Source organism: Eutrigla gurnardus (genome assembly GCF_963514095.1).
Source record: "Eutrigla gurnardus genome assembly, chromosome: 12".
Classification (NCBI taxonomy): Eukaryota; Metazoa; Chordata; class Actinopteri; order Perciformes; family Triglidae; genus Eutrigla; species Eutrigla gurnardus.
Genome location: NC_139926.1, coordinates 6,464,775 through 6,490,565, shown reverse-complemented (window position 1 = coordinate 6,490,565; position 25,791 = coordinate 6,464,775). Strand labels below are relative to the sequence as shown.

General features: G+C 41.8%; 2 protein-coding genes across 5 annotated transcripts in view; one reads left to right on the top strand and one right to left on the bottom strand.

The window, feature by feature from the left end:
• The window catches only part of lmln (leishmanolysin-like (metallopeptidase M8 family)), a 429,410-nt gene that overhangs the window by 332,418 nt on the left and 71,201 nt on the right, over window positions 1-25,791 (top strand). The window lies entirely within an intron of this gene.
• Window positions 1,328-11,195, bottom strand: hao2 (hydroxyacid oxidase 2 (long chain); the record flags this gene model as incomplete). Of its 4 annotated transcripts, none has more annotated exons than XM_084022815.1 (9): window positions 1,328-1,764; window positions 1,877-1,946; window positions 2,426-2,584; window positions 3,152-3,370; window positions 4,292-4,575; window positions 4,700-4,851; window positions 6,105-6,257; window positions 9,457-9,515; window positions 11,111-11,195. In XM_084022815.1, the coding sequence occupies 8 exons, from the start codon at window positions 9,471-9,473 to the stop codon at window positions 1,709-1,711; spliced, it is 1,110 nt and encodes a 369-aa protein (XP_083878941.1). In that variant the 3' UTR covers window positions 1,328-1,708. The 4 variants fall into 4 exon arrangements, with proteins under 4 accessions (XP_083878941.1, XP_083878939.1, XP_083878942.1 ...); XM_084022813.1 differs by having other exon boundaries at window positions 3,152-3,373; window positions 11,111-11,193; XM_084022816.1 differs by lacking the exons at window positions 9,457-9,515; window positions 11,111-11,195 and adding an exon at window positions 7,752-7,838 and having other exon boundaries at window positions 3,152-3,373.

The following is a 25,791-nucleotide window of genomic DNA, read 5'->3' as shown; positions in this document are numbered from 1 at the left end:
ATACATTTTATCATATTTTCATTCGTCTTTTTCTGAGTGAAAGTTGAAAACATCCCAATGGTACGCAAAGACAATATAAAAAAAGTTGTGTTGACCTTTTAAAATAGGAATCTGACACAGTCAACCACCAAATCCTCCTCTCCACTCTGGCTGAACTTGGCATAACTGACTCTGCTCTCACCTGGTTTACATCATACCTGACAAATCGCACCTTTCAGGTCACATGGAATGGCTCTATGTCCAAACCCTGTTCTCTGGACACGGGTGTCCCTCAAGGCTCAGTATTAGGACCGCTTCTGTTCTCACTATACACCAGATCACTAGGTTCTGTTATCACATCGCATGGATTCTCCTACCATTGCTACGCAGATGACACCCAGCTGTTCCTCTCTTTTCCCCCGTCCTCTGACACTCACATTGCAACTCGCATCTCGGACTGTCTGGCTGACATCTCTGTCTGGACAACTGCACATCACCTCAAGCTTAACCTGAATAAAACCGAACTCCTCTTCATCCCAGGGAAAGACTGCCCTCGCATTGAACGCTGCAGCACGCCTTATCTTCAATCTACCCAAATTCTCCTATGTGACCCCCCTCCTCCGTGACCTCCACTGGCTCCCTGTTCCAGCACGCATCCAATTCAAGACGATGACACTGGCCTTCAGGGCCATCAATGGAACAGCACCCATCTACCTTCAAACACTGGTCAAACGTCATGCCCCGAAGCGAGCACTCCTCTACTTCAGCTGGCCGGCTGGTACCACCATCGCTGAAATCAAACAAATGTCGCTCAGCAAAGTCCAGACTCTTCTCTGTTCTGGCGCATCAGTGGTGGAACAAACTCCCGACCAATGTCAGGACAGCTGAGTCATTTGCCATTTTCCGGAAAAGGCTCAAGACTCACCTGTTCAGACGTCACCTCGACTAGCGTGACCCACTAACACCCCCCTAAATTCAAGAGGGTGACAAAATACTGAACTCAAGGCATCCACAAACCAATGGATGATGTCACGATGACTGAGTCTGTTTGGAACTAGCTGATTTTAGCATGTTACAAAAATACACCACAATTTAATTTTTTCATTGTTTGGAGATGTTTTAAAATAGTGGATATGAACTAAAAGGGTTGGAAAGGATTGTTTCCTTTCAGCTCGACTTTTAACACAGAATAGAGTGATTTAAAAATTAATCCCCCTTACATTTAAACAGAACAATTGTCCTTGAACATTCTCTTGAGAATTCTGTTGGGGAACAAAAAGACTAATTTCTGCTCCACAGCTACGCCTGTTAACTTGCTGAAAAGAGATCCAGAAAAGAGCGACAGATCTTTATCATATCAGCAGATCTTTATTCAACTACAAACACCATCAGCATCACAAACTGTAGTGCATGTCAGTATACCAGTAGCATGTTACAATAAACCCCCCCCCAAAAAAGGTTGTTGGTTTTATTAAAAGTGCCTCCCTCCGCCTGCAATCCAAAAGCAAAAAAAAGAAAGAAGTTCTTTATTCACTTGCTTAATCTGCCGTCAACCTTCAACTTCCCCAAGACGCCGTCTCACTTGTCTTCCCTCGCATGAAGCTGTTTTTCATGTTTCCTGACATGACACAGTTGTAAGCATCTGTCTCTGTCACAATAGAAACTCGGGCTCTTGTTCAACACTGTTGGCTTAGATCAGTCCTCCTCAGTGCTGCCCTCTGCTGGCCCGTTAGAGTTTAGAGAACTGAATAAGGTTCCTGTTGATTTCTGCCACATTCCTGCAACCTGGATCAGATCAATATGAACACGTCAGTTGTTTTGGTCCAGTTGGGATATTACTTAACTCTAGATACATAAGCACTTCTCAGTTTTAGTGGTTTGATGTCACATCTCTCACCTGATAAAGCCATGGACAGACGGAACTCATCGTTCAGGATTTGCAGCACTTCCCTCACTCCTTCCTCGCCCTGAAAGGACACATGTATTTATCAGAAACAATAGAACCTGTAATCACAAGGTCTGCCTCTCATCACATCAACATCTGTACACATCTGCTCCAATTTAGATGTGTTTGTATTTCAAACGGAGAAACTTGAATTGAATGTGTTCCATGGACATTTGGTGTTCACATGCTCGAACACATAAATGGGATATTCCAATAACTCAATCATAAACAGGGTTTTTATGTCCATGCAAACACACGCATTTAAAATAAACAAAATATACAAAAACGCAACAAAAGTATTTGTTATGGTTCGACAACAAAAGTACTCAGTTGATACGGGACACTAGCAGCAGTCTCACATTGGACGTCTTCTAAACTAGTTTGTGGTACATCAAAGGAAAACCTAATTCCCAATGCAGTTTCATTGTGTGACTAGTGTATTTTCAGGAGTCCAGGCTGCAGACACACACAGCATCACACACAGCGATCAGCTGTTTGTACCTTGTATGCAAGACCCCACACTGCCGGTCGGCCAATGAAAACACACTTGGCTCCCAATGCCAGCGCTTTCAACACGTCACTTCCTGTCCTGATGCCTCCGTCCAGGTAGATCTCGATCCTGCCCTGCACCGTGTCCACGATCTCCGACAGCGCGTCGATCTGTTAGCGAGACACGTTGGGATGTCACTTCAGCTTGGACCCCGGATGTTATAAAGGCTACTTTGATTTTGAAAGGAGATTACCTTGCTACGAATGGTAACAAACAACCAGCAGATTGATTGTTCCCATTAGTGGTTAGGTAATCCACTTTCAAAATACTATAAACTACTCCTGGTACTAATGTTAATACAACAGTTTGACTTCTAGGTAATTCCTCTTATTTGTTTACTTGCAGACAGTTAGATGGAAGGATCAACATGACCCTGTCTAATATTAAGCTGCAGGAAGGACACAGTTAGCTTAGCTTAGCATTAAATGTAAACAGAGGGCTACAGCTAACCTTGCTCTGTTCTAAAGTAACAGAAACCAACCTACTAGTGACACTAAACAAAGACTGTATATTTTTTAAAAGACAAATGTTTAAAAGCTACTTGTTCATGTGCTGGACTACATCACTCTGCAGTCTGTGTGTCAACGAGGACCCACCACTATCAGACACTTCTATAAACCTGACACAAGCCAAATAATCTGAAATAGAACTTGAGAATTAAGGTGGACTGTAAGTACTGAAGCCGGGCCTCCGTCCAGCTGCCTCCCCCCATGGTTGGACACGATGATGCCTTGGACGCCATGCTCCACGGCCAGTTCGGCGTCCTCCTTGGTCAGGATTCCCTTGATGATGATTGGCAGGCGGGTGATGGACTGCAGCCAGTACACGTCCTTCCAGCTGATGGAGGGGTCCAAGGTGTTGGCCGGGATCCCATACTCCTCTGGGGCTGCAGTCTCCTGCTTTAGGTCACAGTCACGAGTGTCAACTTCATATACAAATGTAAGACATAAGTCAAACAAGTCACTTCTAACTCACAAATAATTCATGATATGACTTGTCTCAGGCTATGCTTCATCCTCCCGGTGCGTATGCAACGACCTCTGCTGACCTGTTTGGTTGAATGAATACAAACCCCCCACCTGGACTGTTCTCCACTCGTCTCAAACAACAGAACCTCTCATTGTGATCTACGCAGGTTTCAGAGCCGGCTCCGTGCATCTGGTTTTCCGAGCTCCGTCTCACGCACGGCACCGCAACTTGAAACATTTATTTTGCCAAACTATTTTCTCCCACTGCGTCTCTGGTCGCAAAGCAGCCGCTGTGAGGCGGAGGTGCATCCAGCCGTGTGATCACACAGCAGTTAAGAGTGGTGATTAGGAAGTCAGCAGGCAGTCAATGGCAGCATAAAACAGACAGTTAAAAAGGTGTTTGGAGAAAATGTGAATCACTGCAACCCTGAGGAGGTCCTTCAGCATGCAGCCGATATCATGTCGTCACACACACACACACATACACACACACATACACACACGATTGTGCTGGTGGAGATAAAAATCTTTCATGCGTATGAATATTTCACCCAGTATCAGTACGGGATATTTCATCAGTGACGTGGTGAGTCAAGCAGGCTTATCTTCTCTTTGACCTGACTTTGTTTAATACTCTGACTGCTGACATCTCACTCCTCGTCACCAACTGCTTCAGTAAGAAAACCTTTTTCAGGCTTGTGATCTTCAACGATAGTTTAAGTCTCAGGTCTATTGTCTCTATGTGTCACAAGTGAATCTGGCATGAAAATACACTGATAATCTAAACAACAGATATAATATCTATGATAAATGGTGTTTTCCTCTCCTCTCTCTCCCTCTCACAGTTACCTGGAACACTCCGTCAAAGTTCTTGACCTTGAGGTGTGGCGGCAGCTTGAACTGGTTGCGGATGTCGTTGCGGCGCTTCCCGGTGTAGGGGACGTCGACGGTGAGGACCAGGGCCTTGTAGCCGAGCCCCTCTACGCGGTGTACGATCTGCTCGGACAGCTTCCGGTCCCGGTACACGTACAGCTGGAACCAGCGGTAACCGTTCGGCGCCGCTGCCACGATCTCCTCCACGGAGCAGGTGGAGTAAGTGCTGGTGATGTAGCAGGTGTTGAGAGCCTCTGTGGCTGTGAGGAGGTTGACAGGTTATTACTGCGGACATTTATTTTACATGCAGACCTGAAAAGTTCAGATTCACAGTACACTGTGTGTCTCAGTATGTAGGAACAGTGTTTGTGGGAGCGTCCTCACCCCGAGCTGTGGCCACCTCTCCTTCGTGCCAGGCCAGGCAGTGAAAGGCTGTAGGTGCGATGCCAACGGGGAAGCTGATTTCGGTTCCCTGCACCGTGGTCCGCGTGTCACTCACCGACACGTCCCGCAGGATACGAGGCCTCAGACGGATCCTGAGTTTGATGTAGGGATGAACACGTGAACAATAACACCACATGTAACAGGGATGGGCAGCGAACATGGCCAATCACAGCTGGCGATTTATTAGAAAGGAATGACCTCGCTAGAGTAGAAGGAGCTATGATACATGTATTTTATATCACAATATCAAACATTTTGTAGAATCAACTGAGAAGCTGTTTATGGTCGGCGGCGTCTGCCTGACGAAGCAGGATACTTTCCCAAAGAAAACAACCACCGGTTCTGAAAATAAAGTCAATCTCAGGTCTTTAACTTGCATGCTCACTACTGCCCCTCAGGGGCGACTCCTCTGATTGCAAGTCTATGAAAAAATGAAGCTACTTCTCACTTGATATAATATCTCAGTAAACATTGTAAACATGAGTTTAGTCTTCTTCAATCCAGCAGGATGTTCCTGGTTGAGGCAGACCTGCCCAGTGTTTGGTTCTGCTCATGGTTTCTACCCGTTAAAGAGGAGGTTTTCCTTCTGCAGAGCCCCAAATACTTGATCATGTCAATTAAAGACGATAGTGTCGTGATTTGGCACTAAATAATAAAAATTGACTTGACATAATTAGAAAATGTGTTGTATCACATTAGACTAGTCTGACATAACCCTGTGTCATTGAATGCGAACATTTCATGGAAGCAGAACAACCTGTTGACAAAATCTTAAATTCCACTATTGGATTTAATATGACAACATGCTGTTTTTGCCTGACAAGTCATATTTCTTTTCCCCCCAGAGCTACGACTTGAGATATCTTTCCAACACACAGCCCAAACTTTATTCCTGTGTGTGTGAAACCATCAGTGAGGAGCAGCGCTCTATCAGTCTGTATGGAGACACGAGGAACGCTGCCAGGAATGCACCAAGAGGAATGTGAAGGAAACATTATGACAGGATGAAAAACATCTTTTGAAAACATCTTTAAAACCATTCCCTAATTCACGACGGGGGGTTTGGAGAAAGAGTGCAGCCAGGTAATGTGTAACCGCCTGGTATCACATTCACACAGACTGTAAACAGAAATCAGTTACAGCAGTCTCAAGTCCATGCAACCCTTCTCACAGACAGGCCGTGTCCTCATATAACCTTCAGTTTAAATCTATCTGAACATGAATGACATCAACCTCCCGATGGTGAATCATCCGCACATAAATCGTGTTTTGGTTTCACACCACTTGAAATGTGTATTTGTTATTACCTTGAACGTCTGGGTTCACTTTATGTTTCCCACCGTACCTTTTATAAGCCAGTAGATTATCGTCCCTGGTGCAGCATTCGTCTGCTCCAGCTGCATAATAATCCCAGGTGGCCTTTGAGAGATGCTCCTTAGCATACTCCTCAAAGTCTGTCAGGCATACCATAGCCATCTCTGCACAGCGACCGCCCTCTCTGGAAACACAGATCATCCCTTTTCAATTTGACACTGTGATATCGGCATGCACAATAAAACAAGAGGCATCATCAACTATTACCATGAATTCCTACTTCTTATCGAATAATCAATAAACCACACGTCAGGATCGGTCATGTCACCATGCTCTTCACACAAGGCTAAACACTGCAGGCTTTCTTAAGCATAATCACTTATTTATTTCCAGTCACGTCTCATAATTTTGACCCATGCAGCATCATCTGGAAACTGGATTTGTTGCTTTGCATGTGAGACAAATAGCTGCAGGCTCCAGCAGCAACAGGACTGAAACATGAAGAAAACTACTCTAAATGCAAGAACGTCCAGCTTCGAGACTCACCACAAAACGCTTGATCTTTCATAAACAAAGCCCCCCCGCTCTCACATGACACTACACGGAGGACGGAGGTCGAACCCCTCAAACTGAAGCTGCCCTCCTATCAGCAGATGTCGTGCGATCACATCGTCGACAACTCACCAGTCAAGCTTCCACACTTTGACATCTGAGCAAGTAAAATATTTTACTTTGGAGTTTTGCTTATTTGGTTTTTAAACAGAGATGAATCCTGGTGTCCACGGTGTTGCTTTGAGTCAAACCCTCATAGAGGCGGCGTGAAAGCCGCGGACATGTGACCTCAGGGTGACCCTTGCTCTTTTTGTGTTTACACAAGCTGGAAAATGTGCTGATGGTGACTCCAACCATAGTGAGGACAAGAGGCGTCCAACACAGTGCTCTGTGGTCCAGATGGTACATACATGGACAGCCTACATGCTAACACATGCATAGAGAGGAAACTGAAAAATCCTCCATTACACATAAAAGGACATGAGATGGTACGATATAGGATTGGATCGCAGATCAGAATAAGTTGATCGTGGTGAATTTTTATTATGGGGATGATCATAGATATCGTCAAGTGACTTGAAGAAGCTGCCTCGCTCGCCATCATGGTGGACAGTAAAAAAAATAGATCCTGTTTTAAAATATACAGGAAAAAAGTATGTAGGGAGACCTACAAATTATGATGATCTTATTTAATATTACTTTATTTTTGTTCACTAAAATGATGTGCAGTAAAAAAGATGTGTCCCATCCGTAACAGAATACAATTATTCCTTTCATCTGAAGTGATACCCCTATGATTTAGTGCATTTGAGAATTTTAACCATATTTTGATGAATATTGGGATAACATGAATTTATTTTGGCCAGGGTGATCGTGATATAAAATCAAGGAGCTTGGTACAGTTTCAATTATTTTCTAATAAAAAGTTGCACACAGTGTATGCAAACTGAAGATATATATATATTATAAATACAGTATATAACAATACAACAGTATTTTTTTTATTTAAATGAACGTTTCCGTGTTTTAAATTAATTAAAAACTAAACAATCACGTGTAACTGGACTACAAGTACCAGGTTTGATCAGACACAACTAGCTAGTTACGTTGGTTTAAGCTAACCGACCTGTTTCCCGTCACTGCTTCCCTCCGGTTGAGTTCCCACGGCGAGACACGTCGCGGAGCTGAAGACGACTTCTCCGCTTCTCTAACCGGTAACATATGAATTATTTATTTTAGGGGGGGAGCGGCGCGTGCACCGCACCGGAAGCTAGGACGGGTTTGTCAGGAACACGCGGCGGTTGGTGCCTTCAGGTGAGGCTGCGTTCACGACTTTAAATTAACTTACATTTTCGTCTGGCATTCAAAAGGAAACTCCGTTCCCCAGTGTTTAGTTGTTTGAAGAAAACAATAAAGAGTAAGTCAAATGTTTGTCCTGAGAGTTTTAACACAGTTCAAATGAGTTTTTCTCAACAAGGCAGCTGCTTGTGAACATCAGTGTCCATTAACAGCATTTTATTTCATCACTTCTTGCACATAAGAACCCAATTCGACTAAAATTAATGTCCTGAAGACTAACTGAACAGACTGAGCTCGTTTGTTCTCGAGGTTATTACCAAAGCAACGTTTAGATTCATGTCAGTGAAGGGTTGCTGACAGAACATCAGTCAAACTGGGTTAATTAATTAATCATTAATTAATTTAGGAGCATTCGTGGCTATTTTATTTTCACTTTTTTCATTTATTTCTATAATTATGTTGTATTACTTATTTCTAATATATATTATTTCTTTATTTAACAAGGTCCCATTGAGATACAACCTCTCTTCTGCAAAGAAAAACTTACTTAATTTAACATAAATAATATCACTCAGAAAAAACACACTAAAACAGACGCAAAACATGAGCTAAATGTTTGAATAATAATGTCACTTGTATACAACAACAACAATCTGTGTGTAAAAAAACTGATGTGAAAGTATTTTTAAAGGGTCAGTTTGTAGGATTTACTGACATCTAGTGGTGAGGTTGCAGATTGCAACCAACCTAAAACCCCTCACTCACTTCTACTAATGAAAACATAGTTATGAATATAGTTTTCCATACACACTGGCTGTTATATCATGTGAAGAGAGGATACAAACAATATGAATTAACAGCGGGAGGTTTTGTGTGTAACTTTACAGAGGATTTCCTTGAAAAACAACAATGAGCTGTGATCTGATAATAAGACCGTGCAGGCTTGCTTTCTTAATTTATTAGCTGTCTGTCATGAATTGAAATGGTCTTATGTGGAACAAACAATTTGTTTTATTATCAATTCATTGTTTGGTCTATAAAATATCAGAACAAATTGAAAGATGTCCTAAATCATTCAGTTCAGTTGATAAAAATTCAAACATGCCAGTGAGTAATTATATTCGTAAGTCTGTGTGTACGACTGCTAATAGTCATCACAAAAATAGGTCACTCATGTGGCCCAATTTTTTTTTACCACTCAACAATCAACTGACTGATAAATAATAAAATATCAACAAATTAGTTGATAGAAAATGTGTAAATTAATTGACCAATAGAATTGACCAATGGAGAAAAACAATTACAACAACAAACAGTTAAAATAAAATTACTATAATTTGCACAATTTTCACACAGTATCTGTAGAAACAAGTTAAAAGTTGGCAGTATATCTTTACATGATTAATGACTGGACATGTTGAGTTATTGAAGAGTTATGAATTAAAACTCAACCTCGTCAATTAAAAAAAAAAATGTCCCTGTCGGAGCATACATGTGAACAGGCGGCGAGGACGGAGATGATGTTTACTTACAGATTGCAAATGTTCATTCTCTCTCAGCAGCACTTCTTCTCTCCTGACAGACTCATAACCTGTAACAGTCCACAACAGAGAGCACCATCACTGCCCATACTCTATATACTCTATATCTATATTACAACAACAACACAGCTGCCTTCGAAAATGATGAAGAACTTGGACTATGTTACATCTTAGATTCTCATATAAAAGACCGTTATACTTTGTATGTGTGTGTGTGCGTGTGTGTGTGTGTGTGTGCACATTTTAGTATTTAGTTTCCCCCTTTTTTCTTACTTTTTAAAATTTGAATTCTAATATTTTTTTATTTTATTGTATGAAGCCTGGGGATTTTTGTTAAGCGCTATATGAATAAATGTACTTACTTTGTTATTGTATTATGTTTACTATGACTTTCACTGAAACTACTACTAGACAGTTACAACACTCACCGTAATGCATCATTAATGATCCCTACTATGATATATTACAGTTATATAATTATATCCAATTACAACCAGAAGTTTCTTTTCATATTGACCAAAGTCGCACATACAGATACCATCATACTGTTAAACTTCTCTAGTTATAAACACAACAGTATAAGTATCAGCTGTGAACACTTGAGGGCAGTGCAATACCGACTTAAAGCTGCATTCAACAACATGTGTAAAACAGGTTAACACACGCAGACCTTCATTTCATGTCAGGACAGCACTGAACACTCTGAAGGAAGACTCAGCTTTGTGTGCGCTTGGTACGGTTGAGCTAGAATGGGAATCTGGTTAAATATGTTTAGTACGATATATCATAAGTCATATTAAGGCTTTATAGAAGAAGATACAATATTTTTAAAATACTAGAAAATATGTACAAGGTATCTTAATTTAATAGAAACATCTATCAAAGAATATTACAATAAAAACATAAAAAAATACTAGAAAACGTAGAATATTTCGGACTTGAATAGAAACCTCTATAAAAGAATATTACAATTAAAACATGAAAAAATGATGGAAAACATGTACACTATATCGTAATTGAATAGAAAACCTCTATAAAGAATATTAGAATAAAAACTGGAAAACTACTGTTTTATAACAATTCCGTTTTACTGTATTTACATTTTTAAGGAATCCTTTTAAAATAATACTTGTATAAGCCTCATGTGATCCCTAGTTCTAATTCTAAACATGTCGTGTTTAATAATAGTGTGCTATCATGTTCATCATTTAGTGAGGAAGCACTTTGTTGACCACGGCTTTGTGACTCTCTGCTGCTGTGAGGGTTCAGGCCTGTTTGCCTCGGCCTGGCTGCATGTGTGTGTGACGATGAATGTGAGCCTCGGTCCCGTGGGACGCTGTGAATGGTGTCGCTGGTTTAGTCCAGCTGAATGGCTGCTGAAACACATTGTCCAGGTGGATTTCTAGAATACCTGGCGTGTGTTAGCAAAGCCCAACAAGGTGAAGCTGTAACCGGCTTCTGTTATTCTGTTTTTGTCCCACTGGGCTAGGCTGCTGTTCACCATCAGCCGTAAACACTTCCTCACACCTTGTTGCTATTAGGAATTTGTCTGTAAACATTTGGCCAAAAGGTAAACAATAGAAGGCAGTAAAATGCACACGGTGTGAATAAATAGTTACTAAAGTGGATGAAATCAGCGTCTTACCTTCACCTGAGCTTTTTGGCAGGCCTACGTGTTGGTTCCCTCTCATTTGACAGGTTGGTGTCAGAGGGCAGGCCAGCCCCCCCACCTCCCCAGCCCTTCACATCCTACCTCCCCCTCCATCCCTCCCCCTCCCAGTGTGATGCTCCGCCCACAGTGGCTCAACACCAGCTAAGCCTCTCGTCAGCACTCTGAGCCCCGGCCTCTCTCTCTCTCTCCCTCTCTCTCTCTCTCTCTCTCTGTATGTGTGCCAAAAAACACCGAAAGCTCACCGAGGTCAATTGTTTGTAGGAGCAACAGATACTTATCCTTCCTCCCCTCCTCCAACTGCTTCATCTTTCTCTCCTTCCTTTCCTCCATCCCTTCCTTTGATTTTCTTCCTCCTTCCTCCCCTCCTTCTCTCTCTCGTCTCCTTCTCTTCCCCTCCACCCTGCTTCAATAACATTCGTGAATGTCTTTGTGCATCGACCCTTTAATGTCATCGTCACCCTGTGGTCAAGCGGAAGTGACGTTTTTTGCCCCCAGCCATCAAGGCGGGGTAGCTTTAAAAGCGTAAACGGCATCACAGTGGCTGGTTGTTGCAGAACCGACAGTCCGACAGCCGACTCCGGTTCTACAGAACCCTGAGAGGATCAAGACCACGAAGGTGTTTGTCAACTGGTGCCTTTCAGCTGAATGTGTCCTGCGTAGATCATAAACACAGATGAATTTAAAAGCGACTTTTCAAGAGACACCTACATGTTCTGGTCACGTTTTCAGCAGCTGTCGTCACTACGGGCAACCACAGAAGCATTCAGCGGAGTCACCAGTTAACACGGTCACTCGTTGAACCCAAACACCGCAAACGCGTCGACTCTGATTTTAAAGCTGAATAAAGAGAAACCTCTGAGTTTATGTCCTGGTGTTTCTGTACGTGACCACAGATAACAGAGTGGGAAGACTTCCGGCTGGTTATGTGCTATTCTTCAAATAAATACTTGTATATATCTGGACAATAAATATCAGGCAACTTGCTAATGTATTCTCTCCTCACACTAACAACACACACATCTGGAAGGTCAAGTTGTTGAGGTCGCATGCGGCGTCTTTGGTGGTTAAGGCCTTTACGTAGCTTGACACGATTTTGCCCTCCATCGTAATTCCGTTGCCAAACTCCGCGCGCTAGCTAATGTACGTCTTCATCGTGTCAGTGTGCGAATGTTTTCTTTCTTTCATCGTTTTTACCTCTGCGAGTCTCTGACGGATGCTTGTTTAAGTAAAGTCGTCTCACAAAAACAGCGATGCAAACGCCAGCTTTTATTTTGAATACAAATCTGTTTCCTCGGAGCCCTTAAAAGTGTGAATGCCTGACATTTTTATTTCAGTTGTGTCACACGGATATATTTTGATATAGGAGACAAAAGGCTCGAGAGAAAAACAAACAGAAACGTTGCGAGGTGCCAGGACTCTTTCTGGAAATGTCAAACTTGTCAAGTGGAGTGTGGACTTTGACAGGTGTTTTGAGGGTCTTTACATATAAAACGCAGATGTCCCAACCTTTGATATCATGAGCTTGTTATGTTTGGGTCCCCACCCATAAGTGATGGATCGAGAGAGAACGCGAACGCCACGGCGTATCAAAACAAAAGCGCCTCGAGAAGTTGTTCAAGCGTTTTAAAACAGCACCGTGGTGCAGTGATGTTAAATTAGATTCTCTCGCTCTTATTTCATTACGGCTTTTGAATTGAATTTACTCTTTGTAAATGTAATATCTTCTGTAACAAAACCTGCCTCCTTGAGAGACGTCCGTCTTTCTGTGTGTGTGTGTGTGTCGGAAATGTATACGTTGTATTTTGGCTTCAGTACAAAAGGCTGCGAAGGTGGAGCCAAAGGCTAAATGTGACGCGTCGGACCTCCGCGGGGAGGTGTGGGTGTTACCTGCACCGCGAGAGGAGGTGCAAATTGTGTTAATCCGCAGCTGGTCTCGATGCCTAACGCCGCGGAGCTGGATCTGGCTCCGGGGCCGCCGCGTTGGAGGCACTGGACGTTCAGCTGAGTGGAAAACCTCTTCCACATGCTGGCGGAGGCTCTGCCCCGAGGCTGCGGCCCAGCACGCCGCGGCACATGTGTGTTGAATTGTCAAGGTGTTATCATGCCCTGCCGAGGCTCTCCCAGGTTTATTATCAGACTAAATACAGCAGAGTCCGCCGACACGTTCACCCAGCAAAGTCATTCAACTCGGCAGGGAGGCCGGTCCTGATGGCTGTCAGTCACGGTTTTCACACACATTTTATTAATGTATTTATTTATCGGCTAGAAAAAGAGCAGAGTGGTGTAAAAGACATTATCTGACCAAGAAGAAGGATCTGATATGGGTCTCCAGCTTGGAGGGATAAAATGGCCTCTAATTGAGCAGCCGCCACGGTGGGTTTCACGTATGAAACTTGGTCGGTATACGTGACACGTGAAGTCGTACAAAGAAGCCTCTTGGAGGTATACTGTAAACCAAACAGGAAGTCGGCCATTTTGAATTGAAGGTTGTGCTGTTACTTTAACTCCTCCTAGAGATGATTTAACCCAATCACATTTATTAAAGCAGTATTGCTTGTTTCATGAATTTTCTTGAAATTATCATCACGTACCACCTTAATAATAAAATAATGCCAATTGCTTGTCAAACGTTCTTAAAACTAGTTAATATAAATTGGAATCAATGTGTTATATTATCAAACCACAGGCTGATGTATTTAGTTAGCCTAAAGTCAGAGTAAATCTTATAATTGTTTTAATAAATATATATTATAAATGTCTCGTGTATAGAAATAATTATTTGTCTATTCACCTGAAGATTACAACATGGATTTCTCTAACATCATCAAATCATTTTAAAGTTGAACCACAGTTTCATCATTCTGAAAATGTACTAATTTAAATAGGAGTCAAAATATTTAAAACTCAAAAGTTTTGGGCCTTTTAGAATGAGAAATACTGGTCAAACTAGATTTGTTTAAAGCTCAAATGTAGAAGTTAACACTTTAATTGAGAAAAGCTCTCTCTTTATATCTGAGTGTGTAGCTGCAGCGCTGCTCAGGCTGCCAAAGCCAAGGCGAAGGAGCGAACACATCAGTGGCTGTAAATGTCATGTAGCGGCTGAGTGATGGATGTCCAGAGCATTTGATGTCTGGAAGAGATCTGAGCATAACTCACAGTCACGCCACTTCAGACTCTTATGATTCAATCCATACAGCCGCGGACGGCTAGCTCACATCCAACAAAGGGCTGGTGGTCTTGTGTGAAAGTGTTATTTGGGTGAACGATTCGTTCCTCCCTGAAGTGTGCTTGAAGCCATCGTGACGACTCTGAACTCCTCCATGAGTGCATTAAGACGTTAACTCTCACTTTGGTCTCCACGCTGCACATAAACGCCATCTCGCTCTCTCCGCTGCCTTTTTCTCGTCCCTCTAAGTTCTGCTTTTTTGTGGTGAATGTCAGTGTCGTCTTTATCCGTATGTCTTGTCCTGTGAAGTTATAGAAAACTTCACACAATGACGTGATACTTTCCATGAAAAGTTTAGTTGGATATGACATGACTTTTGACTTTCAATCCACTTTTATTTCATTTTCATCTCTTGACACCAGGTTTCTAAGTTATCATCTGAAATTCAAGTTATTTGTGTTGCTTAAAGTTACTGCGAGGAGCTTTAAACTGGTTAGAGAATGTCTCCGTTTAATTCTGATGCCTCTATAAGACCTAAATGAGACCATTGGTGGGAACATCAGCTATTCCTTCATAATAATTCTTAATGCGTTTCATCTGTGCCACAGGGTCCAATTCCAAATCATGCAGGTTGACCACTCTTTTAGCTCAGACTCCAGCGGGGGCTCAGGCAGCGACCCGCCCATAGACAGACCTGCTTTCCAGCGTTTTAGCAGGAGGTGGAGGGCGTGCCATCTCCGGTTAGTAGCAGAGCTTTGCCGGTCCCCGCTGGGATCCAACCTGCCTGGTGGAGGGAAGGGAAGACAGGAGAACCAGGACCAGAAACCAGAAATTAGCAGGGCAGACTGTCAGATCCTAGAATAAGGTCAAATGAGAGGATTTCTAAAGGGAATCTGGCTGCTATCATACACTACTGCTTTTGTCCACAGGGACCGCTAAAACCATCACAAAATGAAAGTTCCTCGTAGCAGCTTTAAGGTTGAGCTGAATCAGCATATCAAGAGTGTCTATCATGTGTATGAGTGAAGCAGGATAGACATATGGGACATAACACATGATCAATGTCATGATATAAGTGTGACCAGGTGCTATTCAATATAAAACCCAGTATAAACTGGAACCAGAGACTGCGTATACAGAATGATGAATATTTTATCCTGCATGGAATCACAACAAACAACAAGACCATGGACTATGGGATGGGTTGAGTAACCATTAAAATGAAAAACCAATCAAGAAAATAAACCAAATAAAAAGTAACCAATGTGGGCTCAACTGCACGCCAAGGTGGTTTAGTGTAGAGTCATGCCTCATCAGGGAAGTTGTCACCAAACAGCTACATAGGTAAAGTATAAAATAACCCACCAAAAACACTCAAATGTACCTATTCCCAGCAAGCTAATGGGACTAAACCACACTTCAAAAACACATGCAAGATGGCCCGACATGGCAGAAAACCCCACAGTACACTGAAAAACAGAAATGGAAAAACAGTGGTTGGCTCCTCTTAACATCCTGGCTTGTTGCAAGTAACTGGAATCTATAAAAAAGTAAAATTATTTTATAAAAGGACTAAATAACCTATTTAAAAACACTGTTCTGCGTGTAGACTACCTGGCTTCTTGGCTGATGTGCATATATCATTTCAAGCAATTAGAATCCCTCGTAAACATGCAGAATCTGGAAAAACAAATGCCTTTAATAATTCATTTTAATACTATTTAATGTCAGAGTATTTACTTTATCCAGATGTGTTTCTGAATAAAATCACCTACTCAACCTTTTAACAGGAAGAAAAACATTGGATTTTGATCCATTTTGAAATAGAAAGAAATCAATTTTTTTTTTTTTTAATTTTCCAGCATATATTGTTCAATAGGTGCACAATATGAAGAGGGATGTGATCTTATGGGTTAAAGAGGTATTTTTCCTTTTAGCTCAACTTTAAATGTGGATTTTTGTGGGTCTTTTAAGATAAAAATGGCACACATTACTGTTGTCTAAAACACATGAAATGCATTTTGAATATTTTGACATGGCTCATTCTGCAAAATGTCATGAGTCTGTATTTGATATTGGTCATAAGGACTTGATTTCCTTTATTAATCCAACGTGTCCTGCTTTGAATTTGCATGCAGAGTGGGTCAGTGTTTCTAATAATAATGTTCTGTCATGTAAACACACCTAGACTGACCTTTCTGACCACCGTTTCATAAACGCACACACACTTTAGTACATGGGTCAGGTCATACTTTGCCATAGCTCACTCTGCATATTGGCCTGTTTCATCCAGGATAACGGATGAGTCAGATTTAAGGTGGTTGACCGATCAACCCATAAAGTGCAGCACCAGAACAATACTGGAGCTTTTCCAGCATCCTGCATGTCATCTTTGTCATCTTTTGTCTTTTTTCATCGGTTTTTATCTCTACAGCTTCAGTTTAAAGAGGAGCAGAGTTTTGACAGGCTCGACATCTAGTTTTCTAAATCTGTGGCGACATTCGGCAGGAAGTCAAGACAGTTGGCAGTTCTTTCTGTTGTTACAGTCAACTGTCATCTCCTATTAACACGCAACAATATCTAGTGTGTCATCTAATAGTAATCTCAATGCTGCATCAGAACATACAGTCATACACAGCTGGTTAGATTCCACTTCTTCTGTGTCATGTTTGAGGGAAACTTCTTCTTCTTCACCTCCTGGATACGTGTTTTCCTGCTTAAAACAAGAGTCTTGTTCAGTTCTTTAAAAAGAACAATTGCATTTAAAGGAGCCAAACATATCAATGGCTAATTGGCTTTATCATGATCTTGTTAATGGACTTTTCTAACAACAACAACAACAATATGCAAGTAGTAGATTTGTTAAAATATTAGCATCCAAAAATGTAAATGTTGATCTGTCGGACCTCAAGTTTGAAAGTCCTGATGAAGATCAGGAGTCTCTGGCTATTGTCGCAACCTTGATAAAACATGCACACTTGCAAATGTATCCACCGCGAGTAGAAAGTTAAAGTCCCAGTCGGCAATTTTTTTTTTATCATATTCACTGAAGCTGACACTATGCTCCAATAGAACAACATAAATCATCCGGTTTTAGAAAAAAAAGCACGCCTCTACGTGCACGAAGAGCCTGTTGTTTGTTTTGCAAAGATCGACAGTGCCCGGATCATCCTGTCCAATCAGCATGCAGGGCTGTGTTCGCGCACACACAGAGCCCCTCCCCCCTCGGGTCGTACCACTATCACAGGGGGGAGGTGGAGGGAAGTAGCAACAAGCTTCCAATTCCTCGGTTAAAAACCGAAACGAGGAGGTCCAAAACAACCAAGGAAAAGAAAACACCGGTGTAAAAGAAGGAAAAAAAGAAAGATGGCGACGGTGCCCGTGATAAAACCAGAGTCAACATCGGACCCGCGTTTCAAAGGTGGCGTGATCTAAAGGCAGGAACACACCGGCCCAACCGTTGGACGTCTGAAGCGTTTGGAGAGGCTCGGACGAGGTCGGGAACACATATGCTGTGTTGTCGGAAGCACGTCGAAGCGGTGTGTACAACGCAACTTTTCTGCCAAACGGGTCAGACGAGAGGCAACAGAGTGGGCGGAGAGTGGTCGGATAAGGCAGTTGGACGTCTGGGCGGTGTGTGGGGGCCTTAAGGGATTTCAAAGGGCATGAAGTCGAGGGGAAGGAGCTCGGTGGTCGTGGGGGAGGAGCGTGAAAGTTGTAAACATTCAAAATCTGACACGGAGTGTAGTATTTTATGTGAGCATACACTAGTTTCCCCCACAACCATTGTGTTAATAGTGTAGCTTTCCTTGCAGTGCAAATCAGAAGATTTCCTGCTGTCTTTGAGGCGTGTGGAGTGACAGATTAGACGTGAAATCACTGTTGAAAATAACGTGACGGATAGTGTGGTGTCGAGGAAAGTGCCTCGCAGCAGCTTCAGAGATCGTTAGTGTGTCTGCTGTTGTCATTTTCTTCCTTTCAGCAAAACACTGAATAATCGCTTATTTTCTCTCCAAGGAAATAAAGTTCCATAATAAAAGAATAAAAACCTTTGAAGTTCTTTTTGGGGGGGGGCACAAAAGCTCGACTTGTCTCATAACTCCGCGTCCTCATGCCTGGCTGTGTGAACCCTTTTACTGGGGTGAATACTTGAACTTGACTTGGGACACACAAAGACTTCATGATAATAAAAAAGACACATAAAACTCATGGAGAGCGCAGCTCTTCCACTTCACAATATGTAATAAATACTCTGGAATGATTCTTTCTGATCATTGGAAATCCAGCGAGCTTTGATTTAGTGTCTCCATGAAATAAGAATGGGATCACAATACTCCCCCGCTTGCCCTCCTCTTCGCTGTTTTCTTCTCTTTCTTCCACATCTTTTCTTCTTCTTCTCCTCCTCGTCATCTGAAGACGTTTCACGTGTCCTGGAGGCTCATTTGGAAAAGCTTCATGTCCAATCAGTTGCTGCTGAAATGTGAATCCGCTGTGACATTTTCTCTAATCAGATCTCTCTCCGAGCCTCGCCGCTCCCTTCGTGCAGATTATGCAAATCGCATCAATAATAACCTGACCAATTAGAATCAAACCAAACTCCATACTCATTCCTGCTGCTTCTTTTTTGTTTCCTCTGGAGGGGAGGAAGAGGCCACAGCCGCTATATATTATACATGACTGAGGGATGTCTCTGGCCTTCACGTCTCCTCCTGGCTTGAAACTGGATGGTGTTGAATAGAGACAGGCAGGTGTGATCATTTGTGGGCGGACACATACGTGCAAACACCCATGGCAACATGCATACACATACAAATAATACCTTGCACATGCTGGATAAGTGGGCTGTTCGGCAGAGCTGCCAGAGATTCAGCCGATACAAAAAAAAAGTCTTCGATTTATACTGTTTACCTCGGAGAACAAAGTGGTCTGGGATTTAACGGGCGAAACCTCCATTTCATTTTTATTACGTGATCTGAGGCAAAGGTCAGGGGAACTGTCTGTCTTTCCTGGTCTGGTTTGTTTCAGAAGTATTACAGCACCGAGTTTGGTTTTGTGCTTTACATTGGAGAATATAATCTAGATGGAAAGCTGCTTTGGAAAACATAGTATTAGATCACAGAGACGTTCGGGTGAAAAATAAACACATTTTTTATGGACTCCAGTGGGAAAGAAATATGAAAACAACATGTCAATGAAGAATCCCCGAGCTATAATTTAGTGCTTTTCTTTTTTAAATGCTGAAATTAGCTGAACGTTTTTGGCAAGTTGAGATACCCAAGTGTGTGGTTTCAGTATTTAAACATTTATCGTGTTTATATTAATAGCCTCACACTTTCCTTCCCAACTACAATCACTTTGGGACTGTTAGTTCCGACAGAATGTTGTGCACATCTATTAAAAACCAGCACCCAAGTACTTTAATAGCAAAAAACAAATAAATATTGCAGCTGTGAACACACTTAAGATAATCTGTTCCACGTTAACGAAAGACGAGAGTTAATTCAGAGGAACGCAGAGACATATCGTCTCCATTACTGAAGTGATGGAGGAGTCACATGCCTCACTGCAGACTTGTTTGAGGCTTTGGACAAACGGGTGAAAGATTGCTGAAGCCGCGACAGCGATGCATTACTCCTAATACGAACACCATGTCAGCAAGATATCTTTACGGACGGTTTGGATGGTTTTAAATCGGGTTGTGTGAGGAACTTTATAGTCAGTGTTTCATCTAGATGGAGTTTGGAGAAACAGAGCAGTGCTGCTGTCTTTTAGACGGCTAAAAGATAAATCAACATCAAACTAAACGTACGCTATATTTAGAATATTTTCACCGCTTTATCTTGCTGTCGGGGAAGTGAAGGCGTCATCTGTACTCTCTTCAAAGACACCTTTTTACTTAAAGACTCCTTTAACAAAAACTATTTGACCTCTTGGAGCAGGAATCCAATCCAATTTTTAAGTAAATCCGCAGCCACAGAATGTTTGACACTTGTGATTTTTATGTGGCTGAAACATTAATTTGTTATCATAATGTTTGGTTCTCTTTGGACAAAGGTAATAACGAATGTTATCAGCATTACCTGGACAAATACTGTGGAAACTGGCATAATAACACATACACATAGTATGCATTTATTTATATGTGTATGCATTTTCAACCTGTGCTCCTAAAAACTACATTTCCCACAAATCACAACTGCATTGTGATTTTTGCTTCGAGGGATCGAAACGAAGACATATTTTGTCATAGATTTTTGTTCTTGAAGTATCAGAAATTAGTTTCCAACGAGTCTACGGAAGTGGTTGTAGGTCTGGATGGTACAAACACAGGAGACTGATGTCTGTGTCCCCGAACATAAAAACATAATCATAACCAAGCACTTTTGTTTCAATTTCATAGTGATGAAGCATTTTCTCACTAAACCTTACAAACTAGGTTTGTTTGAACCTAACTGTCATTTTGTAACGGTTTATGTTTGGTAAGGTGTGACGCTTTGGTCTGGAAACAATACATTGGAGAGTAATTGACCTTGTAGTTTAATTGTGAGAATGTAATATTGTAGGAGTCATTTTACCTGTCAGAACATGACTCACAGGTATGATGTATTATTTGGCGTGAATGCTGGAAACATCACACCATACATTCTCCTGTACGTTCCCCATTTACATTTTATGTTTTTACTTTTAATTTGTCATTTTTTTCATCATCTTACTCATTCCTCATATTTCATTAATTTAATTTTAGAATCTTCATTTAAACATCTAAACGCTCAGCTCAATTAGGACATGTGTGCTAATAGGCTACTTTCAGAAATATTCAACATATTCTGTTCAATGTTTAAATGAATGGACAAACTTTCAAACTTGATACAAATTCATGAATTGTCGACTGCTATCTACTCATTCATATATTCATATAGAAACTCCTTTTGAACATTCTGGGTGTAAAACAACATTTAAATCCCATTCAAACTTCTTTAGACATTAAAGGTTGAGTAGGTAATTCTATTCAGAAACACTGTTTGTAATATTACTTGAAAATCCTCATAACATATTGATGAATAAATGAAATGCCCTGACACAAATAAATAAAAGTTTAATTTGTGGCCCGTGGAAGGACTGTAAAAACCCCGTCCAATCAAAAGTTGACAAGTTGGAACAGAGGTCTGAACGAAGGGGGCGGGACTTTTTTAGTTTGGCGATGCATTCAAAGTCAAAATCTGTTTTTTTCCCCACCTAGTCTGCCTTTAAACGTTCTTTGAAGTAGAAGCCAACAGTTAGAGTGGGGAGGAGCTTTCAAATCATTTAATAAAAGAAATGCTTTAATTTGCTCTCATTCATACAATTTTCACTCTTCATACATAGTTTCAGGTCAAAATGGAGGGAAATGTGTGCTCTTTAATTTCAAGTCACTGTGAAAGCCAACAGACTGACACATTTGGCCACAGGACCTGAAACCAACTGCTGCGTAGACTCTCATGTTAACCGACACCAAAAAGCAAATATTACTACTTCAATCTCTGACATTTGCATTTAAACCAGCAGTTCAGCGTTGCGTCGGCTTTTCAGCATCCAGCACTCAAACGGCTTTTCTAATTTATTTATTGAATTGTGTGACGTGAAGCTGAGCTACCTTTCAAACACTCAATTAACACAAACAAACTAACCGATCGACGCACCTGTAGACCAGCATCTCCTGTGTTCTGAGAGGTCAAACTACTGTTTGTTTCAAAGGAGTCTGGTGGCTTTGAAGAGAGCATAGAAAAGACTTTCTGACAGCAATGCAATACTCTAAATGTCCCGTTTCAAATGAGTAATGATTCAATTATAATGATTAAATAAGTTAATATTCAAGTCGGTTAATTTCCCTGGAAGTAAATCAGTCTCCACATTGGTCTCTCTGCTGTGAAACGCTAATCTTTCACAGGATTGGATCGACTGATGAAAATCAGACACCTGATTTGTGACAGCTGCACATAAAGAAGGACCGTCACCATTTCTCAGAGCTCAATCAATCCAAACACAACTGGGAAAGTATTTTTAACTCAAGAAGCCTTAGGGAAGTAAATATTTTTTACTGGATTTTTCCATTTAATGATATGCAGCAGATGTGGAACAAGATGGAGGCGAGAGGCGCGGGAATCACTTTACTGACTGACTGTGTCACTGCCAATATGAAAGCAGTGAGAGACAACAGCAGGCTTTCAAGTTAGCATTAAAGAGGTGAAAGGTTAAATATGTTTTACTGGAGCTCTTGTATGTGCAAACCCAAGATCCTTCATCCCCAAATAACTGGGTTTTACAGCAAGATGACTGCAGTTGTTTTTGTCAAATCTGGGCCTTTGATTGTATGGTTTGGCAGAGGGGGCTTTGGATTTGTTATGCATTACAGACAGTATGCTAAACTCTTCCTGCTCTGATGAAATCTGGACAAATTGTGGGCTTTTCTCATGACCAGTTGGCTCAGGAAGGATACGCATGTGCACGCATTTGTTTCTGTGTGTAAGCATGCATGTGTGTGTGAATGAATCAAAATAAGGTCTTTGAATCTTGCCAGCGAAACACTAAACGTTGTCAATCACCTCGTCTTTTAATCCCAAAAAGATGAGTGCTCACATGCTAACGCTACGCCCACCCAGGCCACAGGCTCTGGCACTGCCTCTGACGCCCTTTGGTTCGCCCCTCGCCCCCCAAAATATGGGAGCAGGGCGCCGGGCACACAAAGCATTTTTTACCAAATGAAAAGTGGCGCCACATTCGTTTTATACATTCTCTGATTCAAAAGAGCACACAAATACAAGCTGTATCAGATAGCAAATGGAAAGCATGACTGTTCATGTATTTGGAGTTAGGGTGTGTATGTGTTGGTATTTCTTCGAGGGATGAAGTGAGATGTTGTGCTGCAGTTGGCTCTGGGGTGTTTCATTTAAGCGCTCCATTTAAAATAGTCATTTTAATCCAACACAGACAGCTGTAATCTGACTTTATTGAAGAAAAAGCAAATCTGTTTTTAATGCAAAACCGCCTTCTTATCATGTGGAGTCATCTGATCTCATGGAACAGGTGCTGAAATGGAGTGGAATAGTCTCACCTCATCTGCATAAGGAGATATAATTACATTTTATCTATTTGAGGCTAAAAGTCTTTAATGTACAACAAAACATCCAAACCAGGGAAACAGGATCAGAGCTCCAGCACTTCGACTCTGTGGGAACCAGCGGCTCCAACGGTGAAAATGAAGCAGAGACAATGACGGGGCCATTATGCAGACTTTGGTTGCATCTGAAATCACTCTTTCACTCCTCACTCCTCATCCAGGGAGTTTTATGTAGAGGACTGTATAGTGAACTCATCGGCAAAATGAAAAAACAATTTCGGACGCTCATTTTCTCTTAAAATGTGCCAGAACAACTGCAAATACAAACATATTTTATGGTAATAAATACTTAGTGTACGCTAATGTTTTGAGTTGCCTCTTCTTGAAATACTCTGAGTGAAGTTATGTTCCCCTGGTGATACTGTGGAAATATCTAGGGCTTTTATTGTGAAAGGTAAGAACTGTTGTCGATGAGGAGGCAATAAGTCTATTTTCCCAAATGAATGAATAAATAAAAGTACTTTGTGGCCGCTTGTGTCGTGACTATCTACTCCACTCAGCCTGCAATGTTGCGCAATGCATGATGGTATAAAATCCTCAGTCAGTGACTTTTCAAGATGAATTGTGGGAAACTTTGAGTCCACTATATAGGGTCTCATAATTCTCACTAAACATTTGGACAGCACGACAACATGGCAAACTCATCATATAGCGAGGAGCGAGCCTTTGTTTCCACATGCACAGTGTGTGACTCTTTTGATCTCAAAGGACACGATCATGTGATGCAGAATGGTGATGGCACGTTGAGAATATTTTGCATTCTCCGTCTCATCAAATTAAATGGGATGCATCTGATAACAACTCTCGGTAACCAGATCAGATGTCAGGTTCTCACATACTTTCCAGTGTCAGATAGAGAGAGAACAGGATGGTGTTGCCAGATTGATCACGGTGCAGGCTCCTCTCCTGTTCCTGCAAAGCAGCCTTTGGTTTCCACCTGCCATCTACGGTGGGACGCCCCCACTTGGCCGCCCTCCGCCCTCGCAGACAGGTGAGGACAAAGATCCCGCCGAGAGCGAGGCTTTGCATGTGGCATCAGGTTTAACAAGCTGTCACCAGGCTTTAGCTGGTGGGGAAATGATGGCGGGCTTGAATGCGAGTGTGCCCGATCGCACCGTACGCCCGAGCACATGCACACGTGTGTGTGAGTGTGTGGGACACTGCAGAAACACAGGAGGCGCCTGGACCTGTTTCCAGTTAAAAGCAGAAGCCCCCACAACAAAGGGCCTGGCCGGGGGAGTCGTAACGAGGAGAATATCATTTTTCTTTGGCCTCTGTGATCTGCCATTCTTACGTTTCACTTTCAAAGCTCTGCTCGTTGGCAGAAGTCCTCAGCTCTGCATCTCTGATGGAAAGAAGGAACGCTGCCCTCCGCCTCTACTCTCCTCACCTCCATTCCCTTCTTCCCAAAACAGAGAGAAAGGAATTAGAAAGAAAAAATGTCCCACATGCCCGTCTTCCTTGCCACGGCTGATAAAAGAGGCATGGATGTGTTGGAAGCTATATTTCTCTGTCAGCCCGGCTCAGAGCAGATCTTGCAGTAATCCCCGACAGGCTGTTTAAGGCCCGTGGCTTCCTGGTAAGATCTCTTTGGGAATCCTTTTCTCTCTGCACAAGAGGAAATCACACAATCTCTCATCCTCCATCACCTGCCAGCCGTTACTGCAGATGCACAGGAGCAAGGTGGATGTGTTTGGACTGCCGATGGGGAGAGTTTAACTCCACTGGGGTGTCTTGGCTTTAAAATAAATGTGAAAGAAAACGATGCATATAGTATCCAACCCTGTCTCCGACATGATTATATTGCCATACAACTAAATTCTGTTTATTATGTATTATTATGCTTAAATTATGTTTGCCACTTTAAACAGTTTGAAAAAACAAAAAATGCTGCAAAACTATATAATTATGATTAGGCGGCAAAACGACTTTGCTCAGTTTAGTTTTTTGGTTTGGCTTAAAATGACTCTGAAACTGAAACAAAACAAAAATGCAATAAAAGTAGTTGGTTGGGAGCAGTCCCATGTGTGAAAGTCAATAACCCCCCGGCCTCCTCACTACACGGACCTGTTTGAAACGACAAAACATGTTTCCCTCAAAACATAATTCACGATGCGGTTTTGTTGTGTTGGATCATCAGTTTTAGGACACCAGGTGGCTTAACTTTCAAACTAAATGAATGAAAGTGAAAGGAAACATACAGTACACAACCCTGTTTCCTACAAAATAACGTTCCCCTATAAACTAAACTGCACTCTCAATTACGTTTCAAGGGAAACATATTTTCTCCTGGTTTACAGTCACTGATTTAGAAACATGTGGTTAACGATG